Raw genomic sequence first — 24,890 nt, 5'->3', positions numbered from 1 at the left:
TTGGTTGGCTTATTTGAGACAGGATCTCATGTAACCCAGCCTGGTTCCAAGCTGGCTATGTAGCCAAAGATGGCCCTGAATAGCAGATTCTCTTACCCGTACCTTCAAAGTAACAGGACTGTAGGTGTGAACAACCACACTCAGCTATGCTTTCATATTCATTGTGCATTTGTAATTAAAACAGTCAAGGGGCAAGGATTACTGTCCAGCTACTATCAAGTCATACAGACATCTAGAAACCCAGAAATCCATTCTCTCCTATTTGGGTCTAAATTTCTTTTTAAACCTAAGAAACTACGTCATTGTTATTGTTACTTGTTAATATTTTTTTTAATTTATTTGTGTATGTATGTTTGTTTTCCCAGGTTTCTTGCTGCCGAAAACGAATGTTAGTTGCGTGAACCACTTCTGTGTCTGGCTTTGAGTGTGTATTAAAGAACTGAACCTTGGCAGCAGGCTTTGCAAGTAAGCACCGTTACCCATTGAGCCATCTCCCCAGCTCCCCTACATGGTTATAGCAACATGCTTGCCATCTTCTCCACTCACTTTTGCATCTTTCAACCACTTTCTCTCAGATTCATTTTCCTCCTTATAAACCAGTAAGTAGGACTAATAAATCAGAAAAGTTTCTGTTTGTCATTACTCTCTCTTGCTTAATCTACCTCTCTCTCTCTCTCCCTGCATCCCCCTCCCTTCTTGCCTCTTCCCTACTTCTATCTCTTTAATTGTAGTCAGCTGATTATGAAACATTAAAATGATGCATATTTACCTCAGCATTCTGAAAATATTATCCCATTGTCTTCTGACAAGTCTCATTGTAGGTGGTAAGTCTTTAATTAATCTTTCTTTCATTTGTAGGTAATTTAGTCCCCCCTCCATTGATTTTAGATAATTTTGTTTTAGTCATAATGTGACTTTGTCTCAGTATTTTTCAGGTCTGGGTTTTATTTTTAAGGAATCCATATGATGTAAAGGTGGTCATATTAACTTTTGAGCTTTGCAAGTTCTTTTTTAATCTCTTTGGTTACAGGAGGCACTGTCTTTCCTCTTCTTTCCCAGAATTCCTGTGAAATTGTATTCTAGCTTGTCTTTCTACTTCATTTCTTTTAAATGCTCATTTAGTGTCTTCCACTTATACATTAATCTTTCAGTGAAGCATTCAGAGTGGTTTATCTGATTTCATTTCAAATTCAGCAATTTTCTCTTCTATTGTGTATAGCCTACTTTTGAGTACATGCATAGATTTTTCTTTCCTAATATAATTACTGCATTATAATTCTTACATTTTAAACTTAGCTTATTTCCATACAGTCTTAGGATTTCTCTTTGCCTTGTGCTTTCTGCTTCTTTCCATTAATAAATATTTCAAATATGCTTGTTAAATTTACTTCAGATTTGCCTCCTGCCTTGAAATTAGCAGTATAACTTTTTGTTTGTTTGTTTAGTTCGTTGTGCATCAGTCTTCTTTTTGGTGGTTTATGTTCTTGTCTGGTTTCAATGAATAGACTAGACTGTGCAGTTTTCTTTAGTGGGAGTCTAGGGTTCCATGTGAAGGCTTTGCATTGGCCTCAAGCAGCATGATGTACTGTCTCAGAGAAGAACTACAACTCATCAATTAGAATTTGATAGTGGATCTCACCTAGGAAATTGTCAGGCTATCCAGCCACACATTACCCATTACTGTTGTTGGTGGAATCAAGCTCCTTTCTATTTTCTGTGACAGGTGGGGCATTTTGTTAAGTCACTCCTTCTCAGGAAGGAGCACTACTTCTAACCTCATGTGAGCCTCTACCTAGCTAATATAGGGCCAGGGCTTCCTGTCCTGTGTCTGCATGAGGGTTCTGCCCAAAACCCAAATGTTGATGCCTTATCTTATCTGAATCTTGATAATTCCCCATGAAGCACACAAAATCACCTTCTGCTAGTCCTTGTGAATATAAACTCCCTCTTCAATTCTAGCAACAGGAGATCCCCCTCTTTATTCTGAGCTCAACTATGCATGTTAATTCTTGTTCTTGTTGGTGTTGTTGCATTCTTCCTACAGATGCGCCTATTTTAAGTGAGAGGTATTTATTTTGTAACAGCTCAGAATGTAACAAAGTATTGTCATTTCTGCACCAATCTTTCTTATGCTTCCTGTTTTTTTTTAACAAATGGTAAGTTACGAGACTAACAGTAAACCTTCGTCATACTTAAAAATGTACAAATGAGACATAAACAAAAGAAACTCTAAATGCCAAGATACCCCCACATACTCATCTCATCCCAAGTATCAAGTTTTCAGTACAGGAGTGAGAGCAAGGCCAGACACTACCCATGGAGCATAGAATACAATGTGGAACTTTTGAGTTACTTATTACCAAACTTCAAATTTTAAAGAAAAAAAAAAAAAACTTTTTCTTTAACTCATCTATTCTGGTGCTTCAAGGAGAATCACAAGTTAATATAAGTATTGCCCCTAGGAGAAAACAAATCACTGCTTAGAAGGCTGTTATTCCCCATCCTTATTTTGCAGTGAGATATTTTCTAGTGTGGGAGCCCCCACTATAGAAAAATGACTTTTAGTGTGCATTACACAGTCACCAAAATTAAACCAGATACATTTTTAAAATATTAGTATTTTAAGAATGCACATATATAAGCATAACTACCTTTGAAGTTAGATATCTAACTAGATCAACCTTATATTAATAATAAACATAATTTTAGTTTGTTTTTTTAAAATTGAAGATTTAGAAGTAATCCATGAAATGAATTATATCTATTTGGGTTATATTGCTTTTCTAAAAGTAATAGGGCAGGGGTTCATTTTCTTTATGCTATAAGAAAACACTTTGAGAATATTTTCTGGGACATTTACATTCTGATTTCAAAAAGAAACTAGATGATGAATTCTCTCATTCCATTGTAACTGCAGAACTGAGCACTTCTTATCTGGCTTCAATAATTCATGCCTAACTTCCTCATATGATTATGTAACATATACATGGATGCAAGCCTAACTTACCAAACATGCTAATGAACATAAGTAATAATATATTTAGGAGAACAACTAGCAAAATGTCAAAATTGTCTTGGGTCAGAAGCAGATATAAGGTAAAGATCTGTGTTTTCCCCTCAGTTTTATTTTTAACCTAAATCTCCTCTAAATCATGGTCTATTAAAAATGTCCTTTTGTACTCTGACATCTGCACTAATAAAATAAAGTAATATAAGAACATGAGGGACACTTTCAAAGTCTCTAAGTTCTTTTGGATATCTGCAGCAAAGCAATAAAATTCATAAGCCACCTATTCCCCAAAATACCATGGAAATTTATCTCTATCTCTTTGTCTCTGTCTCTAGCACTCCCTACCCCCATAAACACACAGACAGATTAATATAAGTTAATATAAGTTAATATAAGTATTAAGTATGGGGGGGGCCTTTTTCTTACATTTCACATACCTAAGGAGTCTGCCTTATCTATCCAGTTTACCAAAACTAATTTCTAGTTATGCCATTGACACTGATGCATTCTCAGGAGAAGTTAGCACGACCACTGCACTAGAAGGCACAAAACCGAGCCTCTAACCTCACCACCACTACTTCCACAGTTCACTTCATACCTCAGTTTTCTCATGAAAGAAGTCAGAGGATTTTCATCCTGAGGTCTTTTTCACATCTATCTAAATGGTTTTAAAACAATACTTGTATTAAAGATAAGTCATTAACATAATTTTTCTTATGTGTTAGTTATCTAGTATTAAAAATATATTCAGACATGAACAGACTCAAACCAGACTTGAACAGACTGCAATATCCCTGTCGTTTATAACATTTATTACAGCTTAGTACTTGGGGGAAAAACAACTAGATATTAGTAACAAGATTTAAACTACAGGCTGTGCCAGAAATCTCAAAGACTCTTAAATCAGTTCCAACTTTAAGCAACAATAATTAATAATATCTGCTAATAATTAAGTGGATGATGTGTAATTTTGGTTCCAGGTGCCCAAGCATTGTCTGCTTATCTCATTAGTAAGAATTACAATGGACTGTGCTGCAGATAAAGCTTTGAGCTAACTGTACTTCATCTTTGTGCTTAATGGACTGACATCTTCTTGGAATCCAGAGTTCTAAAACAGGACTGGAGGGATAATATATAGCTGATTTCAACATTCTCTTTCACATTAAGAAAACACTCATGGTATTCAAATCTTGAAACTTTCTCAGCTTTCATGTGCTTACATGAATACACCAAACCACATTCAGAATTTAACACAGGAAACATAGACAGTGATGCTTAGAGAAGAAATTCACAAAGGAAAGTATATAAGAAAAAAAATGGGCTAGATAGATAGCTCTGTGGTTAAGGTACTTTCTTGCAATATCAGACAAATGGGGTTTCATTCCCCAGTACCCATATAATGCCAAATGCACCAAGTGTGGCATGTATATGAAGTTCATTTGCAGTGGCAAGAGGACCTGGTATTCCCATTCTCTGTGTGTGTGTCTCTCCTTCTCTGTCTTCCTCTCTGTGTTTATAAATCAATAAAAAAAATATATATCTTAAAAGCATAAATTAAGAATGTGACAATGCTATTTCAAAAATCGTGTTCATGTACAAAATTTCTACTTATGACAGAAAAATCAGCTCCTAATTAGTCAATAGGAAGAAAGTAGAGCATCTGACTTCTTAGCAAAACAATGTTGAAAACAGCGTCTTCGATTCTCCACATTGTGTTCTCTGGCCTTGAGGTCTAGTAGCAAGAGAAAGAATGTTGTATTATTCTCTTTGGTCAGTAGTCATATCTGACAACACCACAAAGCAAACCTTGTAGGCAATACTACAGTACTAATTTATTGTAGTCACATTTAGAAAAGGAACTATGTGATGGTTATTGGACTTGACTTAACATATCTTAAATGTGTATCAAAGATAACATTTTCTGAGACCTTTATATTCATTTTCTTTATGTTGTTATCAAAATCCACTGTATATTTAACAATTTCAGTACATTTTACTTAGAGCTAACCATTTCTAAGTGTTCAAAAGCTAGGTGTAATTGGTGGCTACCACAAAGCACATAGCCCAATATGACAGGCATATTTCTTCAAAGACCACTTAACCACTGGCTTTAGGAAGTAATCTTTATTTCAGTGACCCATAATGTGAGTCACTGCCAACAAGGTACAAGTAACCAAAAAGCACATATGATTATTTTTACATTTATAGTTATTTATTTGCACATGTGTATGTGCATATGGGTATAATAGAGTCTCTTGCTGCTGAAAATGGCTTCCAGACACATGTGTCATTTTTGTGTCCAGCATTACATAGGTGCTGGGAAACTGAGCCTGGACTGGTAGGATTTGCAAGCAATCACCCTTAACTTCCGAGCCATCTCCGCAGCCCCATCCACATAGGTTCTAATAAATGCACCATCAAAAGAAAGTACAAGACAAAAGTTATGTCCCTTCATTCCTCCCATCCTTCCACTAATCTTTTCTTCCTTAACTTCCTTCTCCTTGGTTCTATGCCAAGGAATACAACTGTGAATAAGACAATTTTGGACCATATCCTGGTGATATTGACCCTGCCATAGGAAAGACAGAACCTAAATAAGTAATTCTACAATTAATTACAAATATAAGAGCTCCTTTGAAATAATCTTGGATGCTATGAATAATGAGCATTATGTACTCTCTATGAGAAGTAAAAACCATGGCTCACCTTAGGACATGACAGGAGCTAAGTGAAAATAATACCTTGAATTTGTTAGATGTATTAGATCAGGGAGAAGAAAACATGGTAAACAAAAGATAATAACATTACATGCCAGGTCATAAATAAGAGAAAACGTTCAAGGGCATAAAGGACTTTGTTGATTTTAAACACTGAAAATGTGGCTGCAGTTTAGAATGTGAGAGTGAGCATCAGTGATCTCCCTGGCCAACAATTCACTGGAAGGTACCCCATCCCGGGCACTGAAATTTTTCTAGTAACAATCTATGGCTTCTGGGTGTGACATTACCCAAAAAGTAGACTTCAATATGGTTTATTCATAACATCTTAAATTTTGATTAACCCTGCCCCACCCTTCTTTTACTCAATCTCTTCCCCCGACCTCACTGAGGCCATTCCATCTCCAGTAATTTGTTCATCTATTTACATATATACAATACCATTACTTAAGTCCTCCCCTTTACTCCCTCCCTTATACACCCTCTCTAGCTTACTGGCCTCTGCTACCAATTTTTACTCTAACTCACATACAAGTCTAAACATTTGTAGCTAGAATTCACACATGAGAGAGAACATGTGGCATTGCTTTCTGGGGCTGGGTACAGACCATTGCCAAAGCTCTTGGTTTCCTACCAGAAATAGATAGCAAGACCATATTGCTGAAGACTCCACATGCTTTGTCACAAGATCACTGAGAAATCAAGCGGGAGCTGAGCTATAAACCTCCTCCCTGTAGACCAGCTGACAGAAAGTTAAAAAAAGCTATGCTGCATGTAGTTCAGTGGGAGAGAGAAAAATCACCAGTGAAGATTCTCAACATTGGGCACTGCAAGCCTTAAATTTGGCCAGCCAGGCCAAATGAGCCAATGGGTGCAACAGTGGCATGTCTGTCATGGTGGAAACCAACAACTCTCTAATTGGACTACAGGCCCACTCCAAGGGAGGGAATACACATCTGGTACTGAAAACCTAGTCAAAAGCCTATGACAGGGGAGGTCATGAGCCCTAGGGGTATATATATGCCTGCAGGTATCTGGCTAAATGCATATATTATGCTCACCAAATAGCCCTGTAAGCACTTTTCTTAACATTCATACCCACATATTAATGCTACTCCCATTTTTGGTTAGAGAAGCTTCTCCTTTCAGATGGTGATGACCACTAGGATGATTCAAAAGGCACCATAGTGTTGAGAAGTGACAGAAGAGTGCTCAGCTCTGAAACATCTCCATCACACCCTCCAAAGCTCAGGTCCATTCCAGAAGAGGTAGAGGAAAGAATGAAGCCAAAAGAAGCATAGGACAGCTTACAATAAAATCTTCCAGGTACAATTTGGCCATGATATCTATGATCTTGCAGTGCCTAGTACTACCTACACAAGATTCTCATAATAGGAGGAAAGGGTGACAGACATCAAAATAAAAGAGAGACTAATTGAGAGGGGGAAAGGATATGATGAGAAATGGATTAATGAAGGGTAAGTGAGGAAGGGGAGGAAATTATCATGATGTATTGTCTACAATTATAGAAGCTTCCAATAAAAAAGGTTTAAAAAAAGAGCTGATGGTGGTCCAAGATAATTATAGATCATCCAACGTACTATAGGCCATAGTACAAGAAAGCTGTAATAAATCAAAAGTCTTGTGGGGGCAGTACTGGGGAGGAAGCAGAAAAAGCACACTCAAAAAGGGAGCTAGAGTAACACTTTTCACTGGGCTTGCCATCAACCAGACAATGGCACAGTAGTCCCTTTACACTCAGGCTAGCCACGTCTGGACCTCTGTGCACAGCTATGCTGGTAGTGTAGAACCTCAAATACATAGCCATAAAAACCCAAATATTCATGAACAAGTATAGTCTTTGATTTCCTCTACTCAAAACTAACAGCCTTTCTTTTCCTGCAAATTATTAATGTGGTGTTTATCACTTTCAGCAGAAATGAAACACAATGTTGTTTAAAAAGAAGAAAGGAAGGAAGAAAAAAAATACAAAATCACTTAAAGAAATGGCTAGGTATCCAAGCACTTTTCCCTTTTACTATTACTAATCTAGAGCAAATAATCAGCCAAAGAGAATGCTCTTAAATCAATCATAATAATGTAACACTTATAAGCCATATTTACACAATATACCTTACTCATTTCTTTTAAATAATAAAAATATATTAATCTAAAATAATTACTTATTTGAGTTATAACATTTATTCTGAAAAAAATAATATCAATTTACATATTTCACTTTTTCAAGAAGTCATAGAAAAGTTTTACACATAAAAATATATAACCTAACCTGGATTTTAGCAGCTCCATAGAAAATTCTAGAGCATACATAGCTGAAAGCATGGGTATGGATGCAACTGACAACAGTTATAGTCTTCTAATAAAGACAGGACAGTGACTTGGATTAGCATTTGTGGTGACAGACAGCAGCTGAGGAAGTAGAACTGTCTTGATTCACTTGTTATTTGCATGTAGGCAGAGAAGGAAATGGGGGGCAGCAAAAATAGAAAGTGAAATATATAATTCTAGCGACACAGAATTTCCTTAATAGAGTAGATCCTTACCTAATTTACTTCCCCCCAAATAACATACATTTTCCTCCATTAAAATGTAGGAAAGAAAACTAAGAGGTTACCCTTCACTAAGCCGAAGAGCATGCTCCCCTGGTGAGGTGGATGGAGTGGCAGCGCAGCAGGCTGCTGGGAGAGGTAAGGGAGCTGAAGATGTGCAGTTCCACTGAAGAGCTGCTCCTCCAAGCCTATATCCCTGCTCCTGTGTGTGCCCTGTGCACTGTCCACATGCTGGCGTGCTACTAAACCAGAGCGTGAAAAGCAGACTTAAAACAAGTCCAGTTGGTCATTCTCGCCAGTCTGTAAACACTGATAATCCTCTGTGGACAGACCTCCTTTTATGTACCATGTAGGATTTCATAGTTATGGACTTAAGCCAGGTAGGTGGCAGCATTATGTGACGAGGTGAATAGCTGAAGAGAAACAGATCTGAGCATCAATCTACAAGCCCAGTTTGAAATATTTCCAGGTGAAAGTATCAAGTGGAAGTTGAATACACAGGTGAGAGCTCAGATGAGCTTGTCTGAAGACATCATGCAGAGTAGTTTTGGGTTTTGAGCAACAGAGAAAGGACAGAACACAGTGCTTCAGACTCAGCTCAGAGCCATGGAAATCTACACAGATGGAACAAAAGGTGCCACCTTATTAAGGAGACTGAGGAAGAATCAGAAAAATGGGAGTCATGGGTATTTCAAAGGAAGGACTGACCAGCAACGTCAAGTGCCACCCGGAGGTCATGTGAACACACACTGTAGCAAACACCTAACCAGCAAAAGTCCAGGAGAGCGAGTTCATAAGGGTAATGCATCTTCCCTGTGGAGACGAGAGTGGAGGAGATTCAGAGCACAGGAGAACTAGTCTCTGCTAGAATAAAACATCTTCATTGAAACAGAAGGAAAGAGGGAAAGAACAGATGTCAATTTGCTTATTCAGATGCAGAAGTGTCAAGGAGCTCCCAAATATGGTAGCTCCTCTTTATAGCAAGCAATTCTCACTCAAGTTCCAGTACATTTGTGAGAATTCTTAAAGAGAAAAATAAACCTCTTTAACTATACTGAGGAGCTTCTGGATTTTTTTTTTTTTTTTTAGTACACTACCACATGTTTTCCTCTGATGAGTGCCATTCACACAAGATCCAATGAATGTCGGCCCATGAATCTGGCTAAGCATCTTCTATCACACACAATCCTTTCCGGCCAGCTACCCTGTGCTCTCCATGCAAACTGAAAGAGTATAGGGGCTTGTCTTACATGTCACCCACAGCCGACTCTATCTCTAACATTGTTGCTTGCCTCTTGGGTAAGCACTTGCTTTCTCTGTTTACAATATCCTCATCTGTAGGAAGTGGCAGCAGATAGATGATTGCCAGATAGATAAGTATATGATAGATAGATAGATAGATAGATAGATAGATAGATAGATAGATAGATGATATAGATATATTAGATAGATAGATAGATAGATAGATAGATGACATAGACATATTAGATAGATAATAGATAGATAGATAAATAGATAAGTAGATAGATAGATGATAAGTAGGTAGGTAGGTAGATAGATAAATAGACAGACAGATAGATAGTTAATATGCAGGCAACTGGAGGGACGTGCATTTGCACTGTGTGAGCACTGTGTGAGCATCATGTACTGGGGCTGCATAGAATTAATCAACTATCAATAATAACATTAACTGTGTTACTCATGTTTAATGGTTTATATTATGATAAAATAATAACTAATCGTAAATGTAAATACACTTCCTAACAATATTTTATATCTATATATTATTTGCTCCATAAAATGAATTTTTAAGTTGGTAATTATACAAAGTTACCCCTAATAGTTGTAAGGCTCAGGAATAATGAAGGCCAACATAGTATCTGACTAATATTTAAGTTTATAAATCAAGATAATTAGCTGTTAAGCATGTCTGATTATGTTACTCAAAAATTATACCTGTCTAATTTTAAATGTGTATCCCAGGCTGGCCTCGAACTCCTGATCCTCCTGCCTCTGCCTCTTCATCAATATTCTACTGGGATGTACCACCACAACTGGATACCTGCCTAATTTAAACATTTCTTTTACTCTAGTCTTGCAGCAAATGAGGCAGCATTCCCTCAGTTCATAACTCAGAATACTTCTCATCCTGGGCTCCAGGCAACCAACACTGCTGGGGTCCTCACATGGATTCACACCATGGAATCACACATGTCCACTCACCATCCACACCCCTTAATATAGCCTGTAAACTGACATTTTCCCTTGCAAATCGTGACAGGGAAGAGAACTACACTGCTCTTGTAATGGCAAGGAGAGCTGGGCAAGAGTTTCTCGAGTTCCAGACATCAACAATGTGGTTAGAATAGAGTATTGTGGACCCCAGCTGAACATGCACCATGAGTTCCTCAATTCTTGATCCATGTACATTATACCCGATGAGAGTTGGGTCCAGGAAAAAGGCTTTGTCTGTGAATTAAAGTACTCATTAGCATTTCCATTAAACTATTTTAATATTAAGGATATTGTGTTTAAGAGGGGTAAAGCACCTGCTTCTTTGCCCAATTCATACTACATGGAAAGCTCTCAAGAGGGTCAATCAGTAAAAAACAAATGATACATCTCGTTCATGACATGGTTGTGACATAAACAGACTTTTCTCCACCTCCAGAACTAATTCCACAGTTCTAGGCTGAGTTAAATATACACTCCATAGGTTTTGAACACTGTTCTTCATAGCTCATCAACTCATGTATGTATGTTTATGTTAAGTGTACATGACCATATGCACATGCAAGATATGCTATTTGCTCTGCAGCTTGGGAGTGTATATCAAATACAGTGCTGAAATTACTGTTTAAGTCTCCTTTCATTTTTTCCATTTTCCTTACACAGATTTCAGCTGTCATAAGCACTAATTTATGAATCAGGGATGCCAAGCTTATAAACTTCACCCTCCTAAACAGCATTCGAAATCATTAAAAAGTACTTTCCTCATTTTGTTAAATTTATGGTAGACATAAAGTTCTATCACCCAACTAGAATCAAGCAGAATAAAAATAAATGTGGAAGTTTATTTTAAAAATTAGCTCTGATATAATCATTACTGGAGTGACTTATAAATTGGTTTTATTTTCTCTATTCTTTGCTTTTATATAATGACAATGTATAAATAGAACAAGATGGGTACCTAAAGAACCCAGCTGGAAATGCCCAACTGAATAGGTTCAGAAGTTAAACAGTTTCTGAATTACTTAATAAACAGACAACTTGGAGGGACAACCTTGTATGAACACTGGTGTTGGAGGCAAAAACTAGAAGAGCAAAACCACACTAAAGTTTGTTGACCACTTAACACTGGGCTTTAGGCAACCAACACTGCTGGAGTCCTCACATGGATTCACAGCATGGAGTCGCAAGTGTCCACACACAATACATGCCTCTTGATGGAGTCCATGCTCCAGACACAGGGCTGGGGCTTTACGTACTTTAACATTGGCGTTAACGTCAAACCTGGCATCTGTTCGACACAGCTTCATCAGTACCCCCTCAGCATTGACATTAATGTCGTGATAAATAACCTTATAAACAATGATAAAACTACTAAAATGGGCAACTGCTGGCAGGAGCTTCACTGTCCTCAAAAGAGTACCAGAACACGCTCACGGTCTTCCTGCTCACACGTGATTATGATACGATCATAATCAAGTTCCATTACTCTCAGTGAATCAGGACATGCCCTGGCATGCCTGCCTATTGGTACACTGCAGCAGAGCTGGTTAAAGTTTTATAACGATTTCTCAGAGGAAGAGCTGGAATGACACCTCACAGTTGGCACTTTAGTGATTTCACAGAACAGAAGTGACAAATCTAAGACCAGTTAGAAACTATTGAAAAGCATGAAATTTTTTCATAGGTGTGTGTGTGTGTGTGTGTGTGTGTGTGTAGGTGCACATGTGTGCAAGTGGACATGCATGCGTTATGACATGTGGTGCCTGAGGATAACTTTGGATGTCATCCATCAAGAATACCATACACTGGCTGGAAAGATTGCTTAATGATTAAGGCCCTTGCTTGTGAATCTTAAGGATGCAGGTTCAATTTGCCAGTACCCATGTAAGCCAGGTAGACATTGTGGCACATGCGTCTAGAGTTCCTGTGCAATGGCTAGAGGCCCTGACACATGAATATTCATTCTCTTTCTATCTCTCCCTCTTACTCTCCAATAAATAAATAAAAACAAGAATTCCATCCACATTTTTTATGCAGGGTCATTCATCATGCAAAGAGTTCACTAATGAGGCTAGACTGGCTGATCAGAGAGCTTCAAGAGTCTTCCTAGCCTTGCCATCTCAAAGCTGGTATAACAGCTACATGCTACTATGTGTGCCATTTTTGTAAGGGCTGAGGGAATTGAACTCAAGTCCTTCAAAGCAAACACTTTACTGAATAAGCTATGTCCCTAGGACCAGAAACGCAATTGTTTTCAAAAATTACTTGACAAATTTACACAAAATATATATTTGATCAAATCTCCTATTGCCTTCTCATGTCCCTTCTCCCTATCCATCTTGAACTAACTACTTCTTCCCAGATAGTTCCAGTTCCACATTGATGTCATTTTGCCTTGTGTCCTTTATATCATCTACTGCATTTAATTAGGGTTGCCTGCATAAACAAGGGCAGGGGATTATTCATCAGAACACATGAAACTTATACCACCATGAAAACAAAATGTCCCCTGCTTCCTCAGCAACCATTAACTACAAACACCTCCTTAGGGAGGGATGGAGGCCTCATACCCATTTCCATCAACCATAAAGGAATGTTAATGGACCTAGTGCTGTGTAGGTCTTTAAAAGGTAATAAAATGCTTAGTATATTAAGGTTCTAATGAACCAAACCATGTAGTTAAGTGATTAAATATCAAAAAGATATTTTCCTTTTTGGGTTCAGATGAGAAAATAGAAAATGAAAGATTCACTAATAAACTAATTCAAAAGTTCATGTTTTCTTTAAAAAACTTTGATAATTTCTAAATAGATTGTATGTCTTACCTAAGTATCTTATTAAATCAGCATTGTTATTGTGAAATAACCAAATAAAACTGAAATGTCATAACTTTAAAAGAATGATTCTGTAAGTATCCTAACACGAAGCTTTTACTACTTTTATGCAATTGAAAATACATAAAATATGTTTATGAAAACAAGCAAAGATTAAGAATCCAAATCAATGCAATCTCCAGTATAGAAAGCCAATAGTTTTGTTAGTGGGTATTAGAATTATTAGTTTATTTTATTTAAAAAAATTGTGTAGCATTAGAGGTTGCTACACATATATTAAGTAGTTTTTTTTTTCTGTTAGCTTCTTTTCTTTTGTCTGAGGTAACAGAATAATGTGCTCAAAATTTGCACACATTCTCTCTCTCTCTCTCTTTTGCTCTCTTTCTCTATCTTTTTCTGTCTCTTTTACAAATAACTAAAAAATTAAAATTAAAAAATAAAAAAGATTTGTATCAGACAACATATTGAAAAATATACTCATTTAAAAAATAAAACATGTGGTTGGAGAGATTGCTTAGTGGTTAATTCATTTATCTGCAAAGCCAAAGGACCTCAGTTCTATTCCCCAGGACCCATGTAAGCCAGATGCACAAAGGAAGCATGCACCTGGAGTTTGTTTGCAGTGGCTGGAGACCCTGGCATGCCCTTTATCTCTCTCTCTGTGTTCTTTCCTCTGCTTCATTCTCTTTCTCAAATAAATAAATAAAAATAAAATATTTAATAATAATATTTAATAAATAAATAATAACACATGTAAAAATAATAAAATCAACTAAAAATTTTATTTATATATTATGAAATATAAAACAATGTCAAAATGTTGTCATTTATTTCCTGATATTGATGTGCATATTGAATTATTGAAAAAATAAACCAAGAATAGGAAAGAAATAAAGGCAATCAAGTAAAAAGATAATCATTTATTTATTGAATTATATCTGGATGACAAACACATGTAAAACACCTAAAATCAATATATATTCACAGTTTTCAAGAGGTCTGGGAAAACCATAACTACGTATTTCCTCAGAGGAGAAGCCCTTACTTGCTATCTTTTCAACATAAGCATCCCTTTTTTCCACATTAGACTTCAAAACGATTCTAGTAATGCCTAGTCTTAGTGTTAATGAATTTAGGAAAACAAAAAGTAATAAACACCAAAAGTAATTTCACTTTAATTCCTCTAAAAATCAATTTTAAATACTTATTTCACATACAGGCATGATCTTATGATTCATTAAGTGTAAAATTCACATTTCCAAATATGTAATTTCCTAGAGGTTATAAACCAGTGACATCAGGTACAAGCTGCAATGAAAATAGATAATGATGCAAAATTGAACCTAGGGACAAATGGTGAACTAAATCTGGTATCTACTAAAACTCATAATTCACAGTATATGTGTCATCAAAAGCATTTCTTTTACTTAATATACTTTTATTTAAATATAATGTTTTCAAGATGTCATTGCAATTATAAAATGTTTCTTCTAAACCAAGCTCCTATTATAATCCAGGTAGGCCAAAAAAGAGCTCCAGCAGGTTGACTGAGTCGGAGGCTTATTGATTTATGAAAAGGATTCGTCCATGAGTCCTATTTTCCTAGATCAGAGTACATCTGAAGCAGCTGTTTTTTGTTTAAAAAAATGAGAGGGAAATATCAAAATTGAGGGATGGGGGAAAGCCCTTTCATGTCAGTTATTTCTGTAAAATGTAAAAGTTTCTGTAAAATGCTAGGACATGAAGCCAGAGGTCTCCCATCTACATTTGTTCATTTATGTGTTTATTATCATCATATTACTGCCCCTGGAAATTCCTCTCATTTTCCGTGGAATAGCTCAAATCTATGTTAAAAGTGTGTGGGGGTTGTGGGTAAGTACACAAAAATAACCATAAAGAGACTGGCAAAGGGACAGGATTTCAGGGAGTCATAGGGCCATTTAAGGTGCTTTCATAAACAGCTGGGAACCTTAGCAAAAGTATTTATAGGAAAATATAACATGACATTCAGGGTGTTTTCAATGACTACTCCTAAATCATTTTACTATCCCTTATCATTCCAGGGAGGCCTTTGATAAATGAACAAAGGAATGAAACCTTGCAGAGATAAGATCGGATCTGTTGGGTGTGCTGGATGTAATGGTAAAAAGGAGTAGGTCAAGGATACATAGAGCTCCCAACTTGGAAGACAAAGAGCTCAGTGTCAAAAAATTACCAATATGTGCTGAGTGTTTACTGGATATCATTAGTGGTGCTATTCTCTGAGACAGGAAAAAAAGATACAGACTGAAACTTGGAAGCAGATAATTTCACAATAAGGCAAGCTGTATTAGGTTACTGGTGGAACATCTATAAGGAGCTATCCAGCATGTAGTTAGATTTGGACAAGGGGCTCAAATGTCAATCCATGGATGAGGCCTATAGAGAAGACAGGTGAAATTAATAAAGATGAGCTCATTCAGGAGAAATCACAGCAAAGAAAAGAGGGGGAGAAATAAACAAAACCAAGTAAGACCACTTAGGACCATATTATTCAACAGTCATTAATGTTCACAAAAATATCCCAGGCCTCATGGATCCAGCTATCACCAAGTCCAAAAGCTGCATGAAATAAATTATTTCAGTAAACCAGTACAGTGCAGTAATTAGAGACTCACAGAAAGAGTGGTCGAAGGTAGAGACTTTGCTTAGGAGTAGGTCTGCATGATGAATAGGGGCTTGCATGAGCTCAAGAGAACAAAGAAAATTTCCATTTGGGAATTAGCAGGACGTGCATCACTTCATTACATCAAGTTTACTGACTGTAAAGTGAAACTGTGAACAACAATATGCTCAGAGGTCTTAAAACTAAACACAGAAAGGTCTTCAAGCACATAGTTCACCTGCTGTGAGTTCTACCAGTGTGAAATCACTGGAATCAATCCAGCTGAGGTATAGATCAACTGGAGACTTCACTTACAATGCAGGCAAAAGCCTCTTATGAAAATTCTAAGAGTTTGGTTAACATTAAAAAATAATAAAATTCCTACTGTGAAATTATAAAGTTCTTTTCTCAAAGCACATTAAAAAACAGCAGTTGCAAGGACAGCTAACCAAATATTAATGTGCAGAGGAATAAAGTGATCTCCTGAAGGGCTCATAGAGTCGCTAAATACCAATCTAGTCTGAGGATATTTTACTCTGGCTTTATCATACCAAATCTGGGTTGTTGTGTTTGACTGCGAGCAACACCCTCTACAATTATTTTGATGAACTCGTGTTTGTACACTGGGAACTAAATAGGATGGTCACCGTACCTCCTACATGCAGACAGTTTGAAGTGCTATAAATTTTTCATTTCAAATAATTACTTTCTCAATTTAAGCCAAGTTAAGTATCATCATAATTTTCAGACTAGAAAGCCAAAGATAATAACATTTAAATATCTCAACTATATCTCTCTCAGCTTCCAATTTTTTTAACTTTTCTATACATCGTATGCCTCTGCAGAGGAGCCTATTGTAGGGAAGAATGGAGAAACTAGGGAGGTAGTAAAATAAGGAGCAAGGAAGGAGAGTGGCATGGTGTGGCATAACTGAGCTTTAAGTTGCCAAAAGCCTTGCAGGTCAACGTTGTCACGAGATCATCAGCAGCAGCAACACCTATATCCCAAGATTGTTCCAACCCACTGAAACAGTCTGCATTTTAACAAGGCCTCTGATGGTTTATGTGCACCTTAAAGTCTGAAAAGCAATGTTCTAAATAGTATACAAGAAAGGGATTCAAACAGCATTTTTTTTCTTTCTTTTTCCCCCAGACGTCATCAGCTCTCAGGAAGCAATTTTGTACTAACATTCACATGAAAAAAATCACATGAAACATCAGAGTCGATAATATACCCCATGGTTGGTCATTGGAAATAGTAAGGTTCCTGACTGCCTAACCTATTCAAGTAGAAAAATGGATCACATTCTTGGGGATCTTACCTCCACTAGCCCATGACCGCTTTAGAAAAAAAGGACTCTGTATTCTCTGTTGACTCACTATTCAGTACAATGGATGTTTGATAAATAACCAAAACTGCAAATGAGTAAAGAATATAAATTGTCAAAGAAACAAATTTCCTTTAATTCCAACCCATAAGACTATGATTGCATTAATGGAAGATAGTTTTGTTTATAGTTGTACCTATGTGTGAGAAAGAGCTGATCAGAAAAGTTCCCAATGAACAAATGTCCCTGAGGATCACAGTGTATATGAACATAACTACTTTGGATGAGACTCTCCGAGACTAATATTCAATGTGTGCCTAAATTTACTATGTCACTGGTAAGATTTTTCACTCAACAAATGAATTCTACGTGGTATTTATGTGTCAAGCAGTATTCTCCATTTTCTTTTAGCATAAAACAGAAAAATAGCCATGTTCTGTGACTTTATTTGCACCACAATATTAGTAAGCCAGCCAATGATTCAACAGAAGCCTACATTAACTCTCTTATTGACACAGGGAGAAAGGATGTTATAGGAGCCCTCAAAAATTGTTTTTCTAGAGATTCCTCATGTGAGGCAACTTTGTACTATTATGGCATTCTCAAAAATCAAGAATCTTGGGCTGGAGAGATGGCTTAGCGGTTAAGCGCTTGCCTGTGAAGCCTAAGGACCCCGGTTCGAGGCTCGGTTCCCCAGGTCCCACGTTAGCCAGATGCACAAGGGGGCGCACGCGTCTGGAGTTCGTTTGCAGAGCCTGGAAGCCCTGGCGCGCCCATTCTCTCTCTCTCCCTCTATCAGCCTTTCTTTCTGTGTCTGTCGCTCTCAAATAAATAAAAATTTAAAAAAAAAAAAATCAAGAATCTTTCCCATGGAATGATGGAAGTTGAATAGTGTTACACTCTAAGTTCAGAAAGCTGGATAAGTTTATGTTTGGTGACATAACATAATAAATGGTTCAAAAGACAGAAAATGTTAAAATACTAGTAACATCTGAAAGGATAGATGATAGATAAATAGATGAGAGAGAGAGAGAAATGTAACAGAAACTCTAAATTTTAGAATCTAAAATATCATTTAGGCGATATTTTAACTTAAATATTTTATAAAATTTCTATTTTTAGAAGCACATTTTTTTTTTGCCAACTTTCCATAATATTAGGTGTGCTGATACTAAGCAAACATCAAGTCTGATATCCAGTAAGTGTTGGATTCTTCCTTCTTTAATTGATAAAATGCTGATGGAAAATGTACCTAAAGTATAATCAGGGTTTGCAAAATCATGTAGCTTGATAAATAAGGCAAGAGTTTTCTCTCTACCGCCTCTAATTAATATCCTGTACTTTCCCATATTTCTTCTGCTTAATTCAAAGCTGCATCTTGAAATACAACATTTCACATTAGCCTATTCAGAAAATCTTTTACCCAGTATCATATTATTCCTTTCCTGTCTGTGTTTATTGTTAAATTCTCTTTGAGCCTACACTAGTGTGTTGGTTTCATTTAAGTCTCCCCCATAAACATAGATGTTCTGAATGCTAGGTTCCAAACAGATGGAGATTTGGCAATTAAAGCCTACTAGCGGCAGTGTATTGTTGGGGTCGGGCTTATGGGTGTTATAGCCAGTCGCCAGTGTTTGGCACAGTCTTCTTTTGCTATTGCCCGTCCTATGTTGGCCAAGGGGTGATGTCCACCCACTGTTCATAGCATCATATTCCCATCCCATTATGGAACTTCCACTAGATTCTGTAAGCCAAAATAATTTTTTTCCCCAAAAGCTGTTCTTGGTGGGGTGATTTCTGCCAGCAATGCGAACCTGAATGCAACAGCACTGTTGGTACCGAGACTGGGGTCATTTGCTGCTAGACACCTGACTGTGTGACTTTGGCCTTTTGGAGCTGACTTCAAGGAGGAGTGTGGAAGGTTTTGAAACCTTAGCCAGAGAGACACCTTACAGTGCTATAAGTTCAGCTTGACCATTCTGGTCAGAGTTCAAAAACCTGAATGCAGTAAGAACTGTGGACTGTGAGGTTTGGTTTATGCGGATGAGATGGAACTTTGCTTGGACTGGGCTAGAAACAGTTTGTGTGAGAGGCTTGCTACTATGCCCATGTCCTGAGAACTTGTGCAGGATTGCAGTGTGTAAAAACAGACTCATGTGCACAGAGGGATATGGCAAAGAAAGAAATTTTGGGGCAGAAACTATTGCCTGTTCAGCTGCAATTATATGAGAGATTACAACCACTGAAACTGGGCCAGCTGACCTGCACTGGGTCAACAAAAAGAATGCTTTTGAAGGAGTATGAATGCTGAACAAATGTCCTATTCTTGAAAATCTACATTATTCTCCCTTGGATTAACAAGTTGACACCCTATCTGGTATTATGGAGTATAAGGAATGCAGGAGAGCGAGGGTCATTGAATGTGCAACATTGTCTTGTGCTTTGGAAATGGCCATGGACAGTGTAAAATAAGATTGCCTGCATGAAGACCTGATGGTTCTGTGAGGATGAACCATGGGTTTGCAGTGGAGACCCGGTAGAGAGGTAGGGACCATGAAATGGTTGCTAAGGAAAGCTGCTAGCCCCAGATGAAGTTTTCCAGGACTGTGAGTAGCCTAGCTGGAGGGGAGGAATTGAAACTCCACAGGCCTGTTGCTGATTAGAATTACTGGACTTGGAGATATGTCACTGAAGCGAATTGTTGGACTTATAGCCACAGAGTTTTTTGTTTGCTTTGCTTAAATCATGTATTGGTTGAATATTTCTTTACTATGCCCAATGCCATCTTTTTCAGTGTGAATGTTTATTTTGTGCAATTATGGATTTGGGGGGGATTTTTTGGTATTATGACTGAGTTAAAAGACCTTGGACTATGGGGATGTTTGAACATTATGAACATTGATTTAAAAAAATTGGGATTTTTAAAGTCCCATCATCCCCTCCCCTGCCATCATGGGGCTTCCCTTCAAGTCTATAAGCCAAAATACATCCTTTTTTTCCAAAATTCTCCTCTTGGTAAGATGATTTCTGCCAGCAATGTGAACCTGACTGCAACAACTACTAATTATATGAATGTATTTCCACCAGAACAAAAACTGCTTCAAGTTGTATTAAATCTCTCTAGTGTTGAGGTCCAAACTTATGTAAAAGTCTCTCTTCACTGATGAACAGCTAGACACTAAAATAACATAAAAATTTAAAAGGACAATCAATACATGCTCAATTATATTAATGAATTTAAGAAAAAATATATTAAAAAACAATTAAATATATTTGACAAATTACTGTTATTCCACTCAATATGCTTGTAAAATCTTTTAAAAATCTATACTAGATATATCATTATGTACACACACACATGCACACACACACACACACACATATATATGTATAGATATATATATATATAGATATATAGATATATATATACACACATACATATACATATATATATACACGCGCATATACATGACATAGAGATTGCTTGGAGTTGCTCAGTGATAATTAATGGAAGAAGTATACATCAAGAATTATAAAGCTGATTTCTGAATCCCCACTATTCTGAAAATGTGGAAACTGAGTTAGAGGACAATGGACTTCTCCAGTGTCATAAGAACTGACTACTGCTGCAGTAATACATCTTACCATAAACTGAATCAAAAACCTAGATTTAAAAGACCAACCAAAAGAATAAATACAGAGGATTGTGGCATACACAGAAGACTCAGTGTTGTTGTCAATAGCATTAAACAGAAGAGATGAGGAGAAGAAGGCCAATGAGAAAAAAAAGAGTTGACATAAAGCTGCTGTTTCATTAGGAGCAATCGATATTGTAATCCCCCACCACTTCCTGCTTCACCCAGGAGAGCAAGAGCAGAGTAAGTATATTCCTGCAAGGGTATTTAACACTAAACTGATTTTCTGGTCTCAACTGTAAATGTAAAGATCAGGCATAACTAAATTTAAAATCAATAGCAAAGGTTATTCCTCATTAACCCAACCTTAATCAAACAAAGCCAATCAAAATAGAAATAGACTTTTTTTTTCTTTTTCCAAACTGCTATTCCACTCATTCCCTCTTGGTTCCTGGGGAAAAGAAATACATTAATAGAATGATGCTCCCAGGGCTGGTAAGATGACTAAGTGAATAAAGCACTTGGTACACAGAAATTAAGACTTGAGTTCAGATTCCTAGCAGCCATGTGAATGCTGGATGAGCATGGCTAGTACCTAAGACCCCAACACTGGGGAGGGGGAGACATGGGCAACCTGACTACTTACACTAGCTGAGTCAGAGAGCCCTGTGTGCAAGTGAAACACTCTGCCTCAGCAAATAAAGTCGAGCTTGAGTGAATAAGAAACCAGATGTCAATCTCTGATCTCCACATGCATGCAGCTACATACATATACTCACACATGCATGTGTCCACATACATATGATCACATATACATGCATGCACACCATGCACACATACCCACTTCAAAAAATGCTTGTTTGTATCCCATAGAAACTGCCTCCTCCCCAATTGGTTACTCTGTTAATAAAAAGGAAACATATGGTGCTGTTGGTATAGTGCTGAACATAGCTTCCTTTCAAAGAGGAATCATGTGATGCTAATAAGCAACAAGTATACTGCATTAGAAGAATGTCAGTTAGGAGTTGGGCTGGTGAAAAAGAAAAGTTATGGAGTTCCAAATATTTATCTATAGCAGAATATAAAATGAAAATAATTTGGGGCTGGAAAATGGCTTAGTGGTTAAGGTGCTTGCCTGCAAAGCCTAAGGACCCATGTTCTATTCTACAGATCCCACATTAGCCAGATGCACAGATAAAGCAAGTGCAAGGTTGCCCATGACCACTAGGTGGCCCAAGCACCTGGAGTTCGATAGCAGTGGCTGAGGCCCTGGCTCCCTCTTCTCTCTCTCTCTCTCTCTCTCTCTCGCTGTCTCTAAAAAAATAAAAAATAGAAAATATGTTAATTTGTTACTTTAATAACAAATGAAGAGAAATTAATGTTAAGCAAAAATAGTGATTACTTTCCCAGGATTTACATGCTTGTGCACAAAGCTTGATGAGTGCCATGAGTATACAAGACACTAACTAAATCAATGTTGATTGAATGAGGTCCTTCTAACCACCTACTATGCAGAAAGTTTGACAGGATAGACTTATAACATCCCGGAACTAACCCTCCAGTTGCAGATATGAGAAGTTACGCTGTCATTACAAGAGAAACTGAATGTCACCCAGTGCAGGTACAAAGTCTGTGACAGGAAGTGATTCATTACATTTGGGTGGATCTGAATGATCTGGAAAAAGAGATGTGAGCTGAGCTGGGTTTGGAGCAATGGCAGGACTGCAGCAGAGTGGATAAAGATAGGCCTGCCTCTTCATGACTGAAGGACAGGTATGGAGGTTAGTGCTGGCCATCACAGAGTGAAAAAAAAGAAAAAGAACTGGAAATTAATAAGAATGGCAGGCTGGAGCAAGTATTCTAGGAGTGTCAAGACGTCGGGGTTGGAGAGAGCAGTGTGCAGGAGTGAGTGAGAGATAATCTTCATTATGTCCCCTGTCCATGGGGACAATACGAATGTTCTCAGTCAGGCCTTGAACTCACATGTGCATTTTTAAGATACAGATTGAGGATTTTTAAAATTAAGGAATTATATTTTAATATAGGCATTAAAAGATAAATTGTCTAAAAGAACATAGCAACCCTACAACTTTGAACACAGTAATATACATTTGACCAAAGTTAGGGAATCTTGATTTTATGTTAGCCTGGTGGTAAAGGACAGGGAAGGACCTTCTGGTTAGTTCTACAGTTCATTTCAAAGTGCATGGCATGCAGAAATACAACTGACCAGTAGGGATGTAGGACAGATACTTAAGACAGATCCTGCTATCAGCAATAGACAGTGTCCCCAGGCAGCTGTTGGGTAGCAGGAAGGCATAGAATTTTGTTGAATTTCTCACCTTTCTTTACCTCTTCTACTTGTATTTCCTCACTTACCCACTATGAGTCTCAGTTCTCTTTACCACAAGATGGTGAGTTGATTGCAGTGAATTTTGATGTTTTCCAATTCAGATGCCCCAGGATTTAAGTCTGGTATATAAGTGTACACATTCCAGGACTAAAGTCAGAAATATTTAAACATTTATCTTTAAGGGGTGTAAATGCTAGATAGATGATAGATGGTGATGATGATGATGATGATAGATAGATAGATAGATAGATAGATAGATAGATAATAGATAGATAGATAGATAGATAGATAGATAGATAGATAGATGATAGATAGATAGATAGATAGATAATAGATAGATAGACAGACAGACAGTAGACAGATGGGTGGGTGGGTGGGTGGGTGGGTGGATGGATGGATGGATAGATTCATAGATTGGAAGATAGATGATAGATAGATAGATAGATAGATAGATAGATAGATAGATAGAAGAATCCTAGCTAAAGTGCCATTTTTAACAAGAGTTTTTAAACAGAATTTCAGATATTTGCCTTGAATCTAATAATGCAAGCAGGTGCAGGACGTTTGCTGCTCTCCAGACTTCCCAAGTGTACCCATCAGCTCAAAGGAAACAAGTCTCAAGCTTCAGAATGTGGAGGCGGCTTAGCCACATGCCTGCCAACTACTTTCCGGAATGAAAGCCACAAAAAATTATGGCCCAGGACCTGGCCAGGAAAAGACATGTAAAGCAGAGAAGCAATTGACATCCCTTTCTAGGATAGGAAGGGAAAGAAAATGTCAAGTTTCTCAGAGGGATGTCCATTAAGAAGAAAATGCAATGTTATCTCCACTCCTAGAATTTGGAGAGTCTGAACTACTACCTCGTATGCCATTCGCCCTTCCACTCATGGGCAAATTTTAGTTACAAAGTTCTTATTGAAAGCAATAAAACACAGGAGGACATTTTTTAACTCTGCCCATAATGTTAACCTGGTTTTCCTTAGAATTTAAGGTTCTCGGTATTCTTCAGCACTGTTTTGTTTCTCAGACATGGAAAAGCTTTCTCTGTTCCATCTGCTTTGGTAATTTAAATTCACTTTTAAAACATAATGCCATCAATGAAATGGATACTATATGGACAGAACAGCTAAAGCTGTTTGAAATAGAATCAACTCTTATTCCAACCTACTCTCTGAATATGGATCCCATTTGTAGTACTTTTTAAACTTTACCTTTGGCTCTTAAACTATCTAGTGAGTATATTGTGATCTGAGGGTACCATAAAGATTACCTGGTTCATTAGCTGAACCCTCCAAATCAAAATACAACATTTAAGTGAAAAATACAATAAAAGTAAAATCTCTTCTAGAAATGTTCACCTGTGTTTTTCTCTTCATAATAACTTATATAAACTCAGAGATTTTTCTGTTGTGAATCTCTTTCACACCTCATTTCAATCCCATTTGACCTTAGCTTGTAAAAAGTCTCAAACACTGCAACACAATGGATCTAATTCCTAATCCTTGGAGACAGAATAAGCCTAAAAGTGGGAATGAACAAATAAAGACTGAGATTTTAGGAAGGATGTC

At 37.2% G+C, this 24,890-nt stretch overlaps 1 protein-coding gene across 6 annotated transcripts in view; it reads right to left on the bottom strand.

The window, feature by feature from the left end:
* Fgf12 (fibroblast growth factor 12) overlaps nucleotides 1-24,890 on the bottom strand; it is a 559,941-nt gene that overhangs the window by 229,534 nt on the left and 305,517 nt on the right. The window contains exon 3 of one of the 6 annotated variants that reach the window (XM_045149232.1): nucleotides 21,810-21,869. The exons of the other annotated variants lie outside the window; for them this stretch is intronic. Coding sequence (XP_045005167.1) covers nucleotides 21,810-21,840 — 31 coding nt within the window. The 5' untranslated portion in view covers nucleotides 21,841-21,869. The remainder of the gene's footprint in view (nucleotides 1-21,809; nucleotides 21,870-24,890) is intronic. 6 annotated transcript variants of the gene reach the window in all.

This window comes from Jaculus jaculus, chromosome 5, assembly GCF_020740685.1.
Source record: "Jaculus jaculus isolate mJacJac1 chromosome 5, mJacJac1.mat.Y.cur, whole genome shotgun sequence".
Taxonomy (NCBI): Eukaryota; Metazoa; Chordata; class Mammalia; order Rodentia; family Dipodidae; genus Jaculus; species Jaculus jaculus.
Note: the sequence above shows the minus strand (reverse complement) of the source record. Positions and strands in the feature narration are given on the sequence as shown.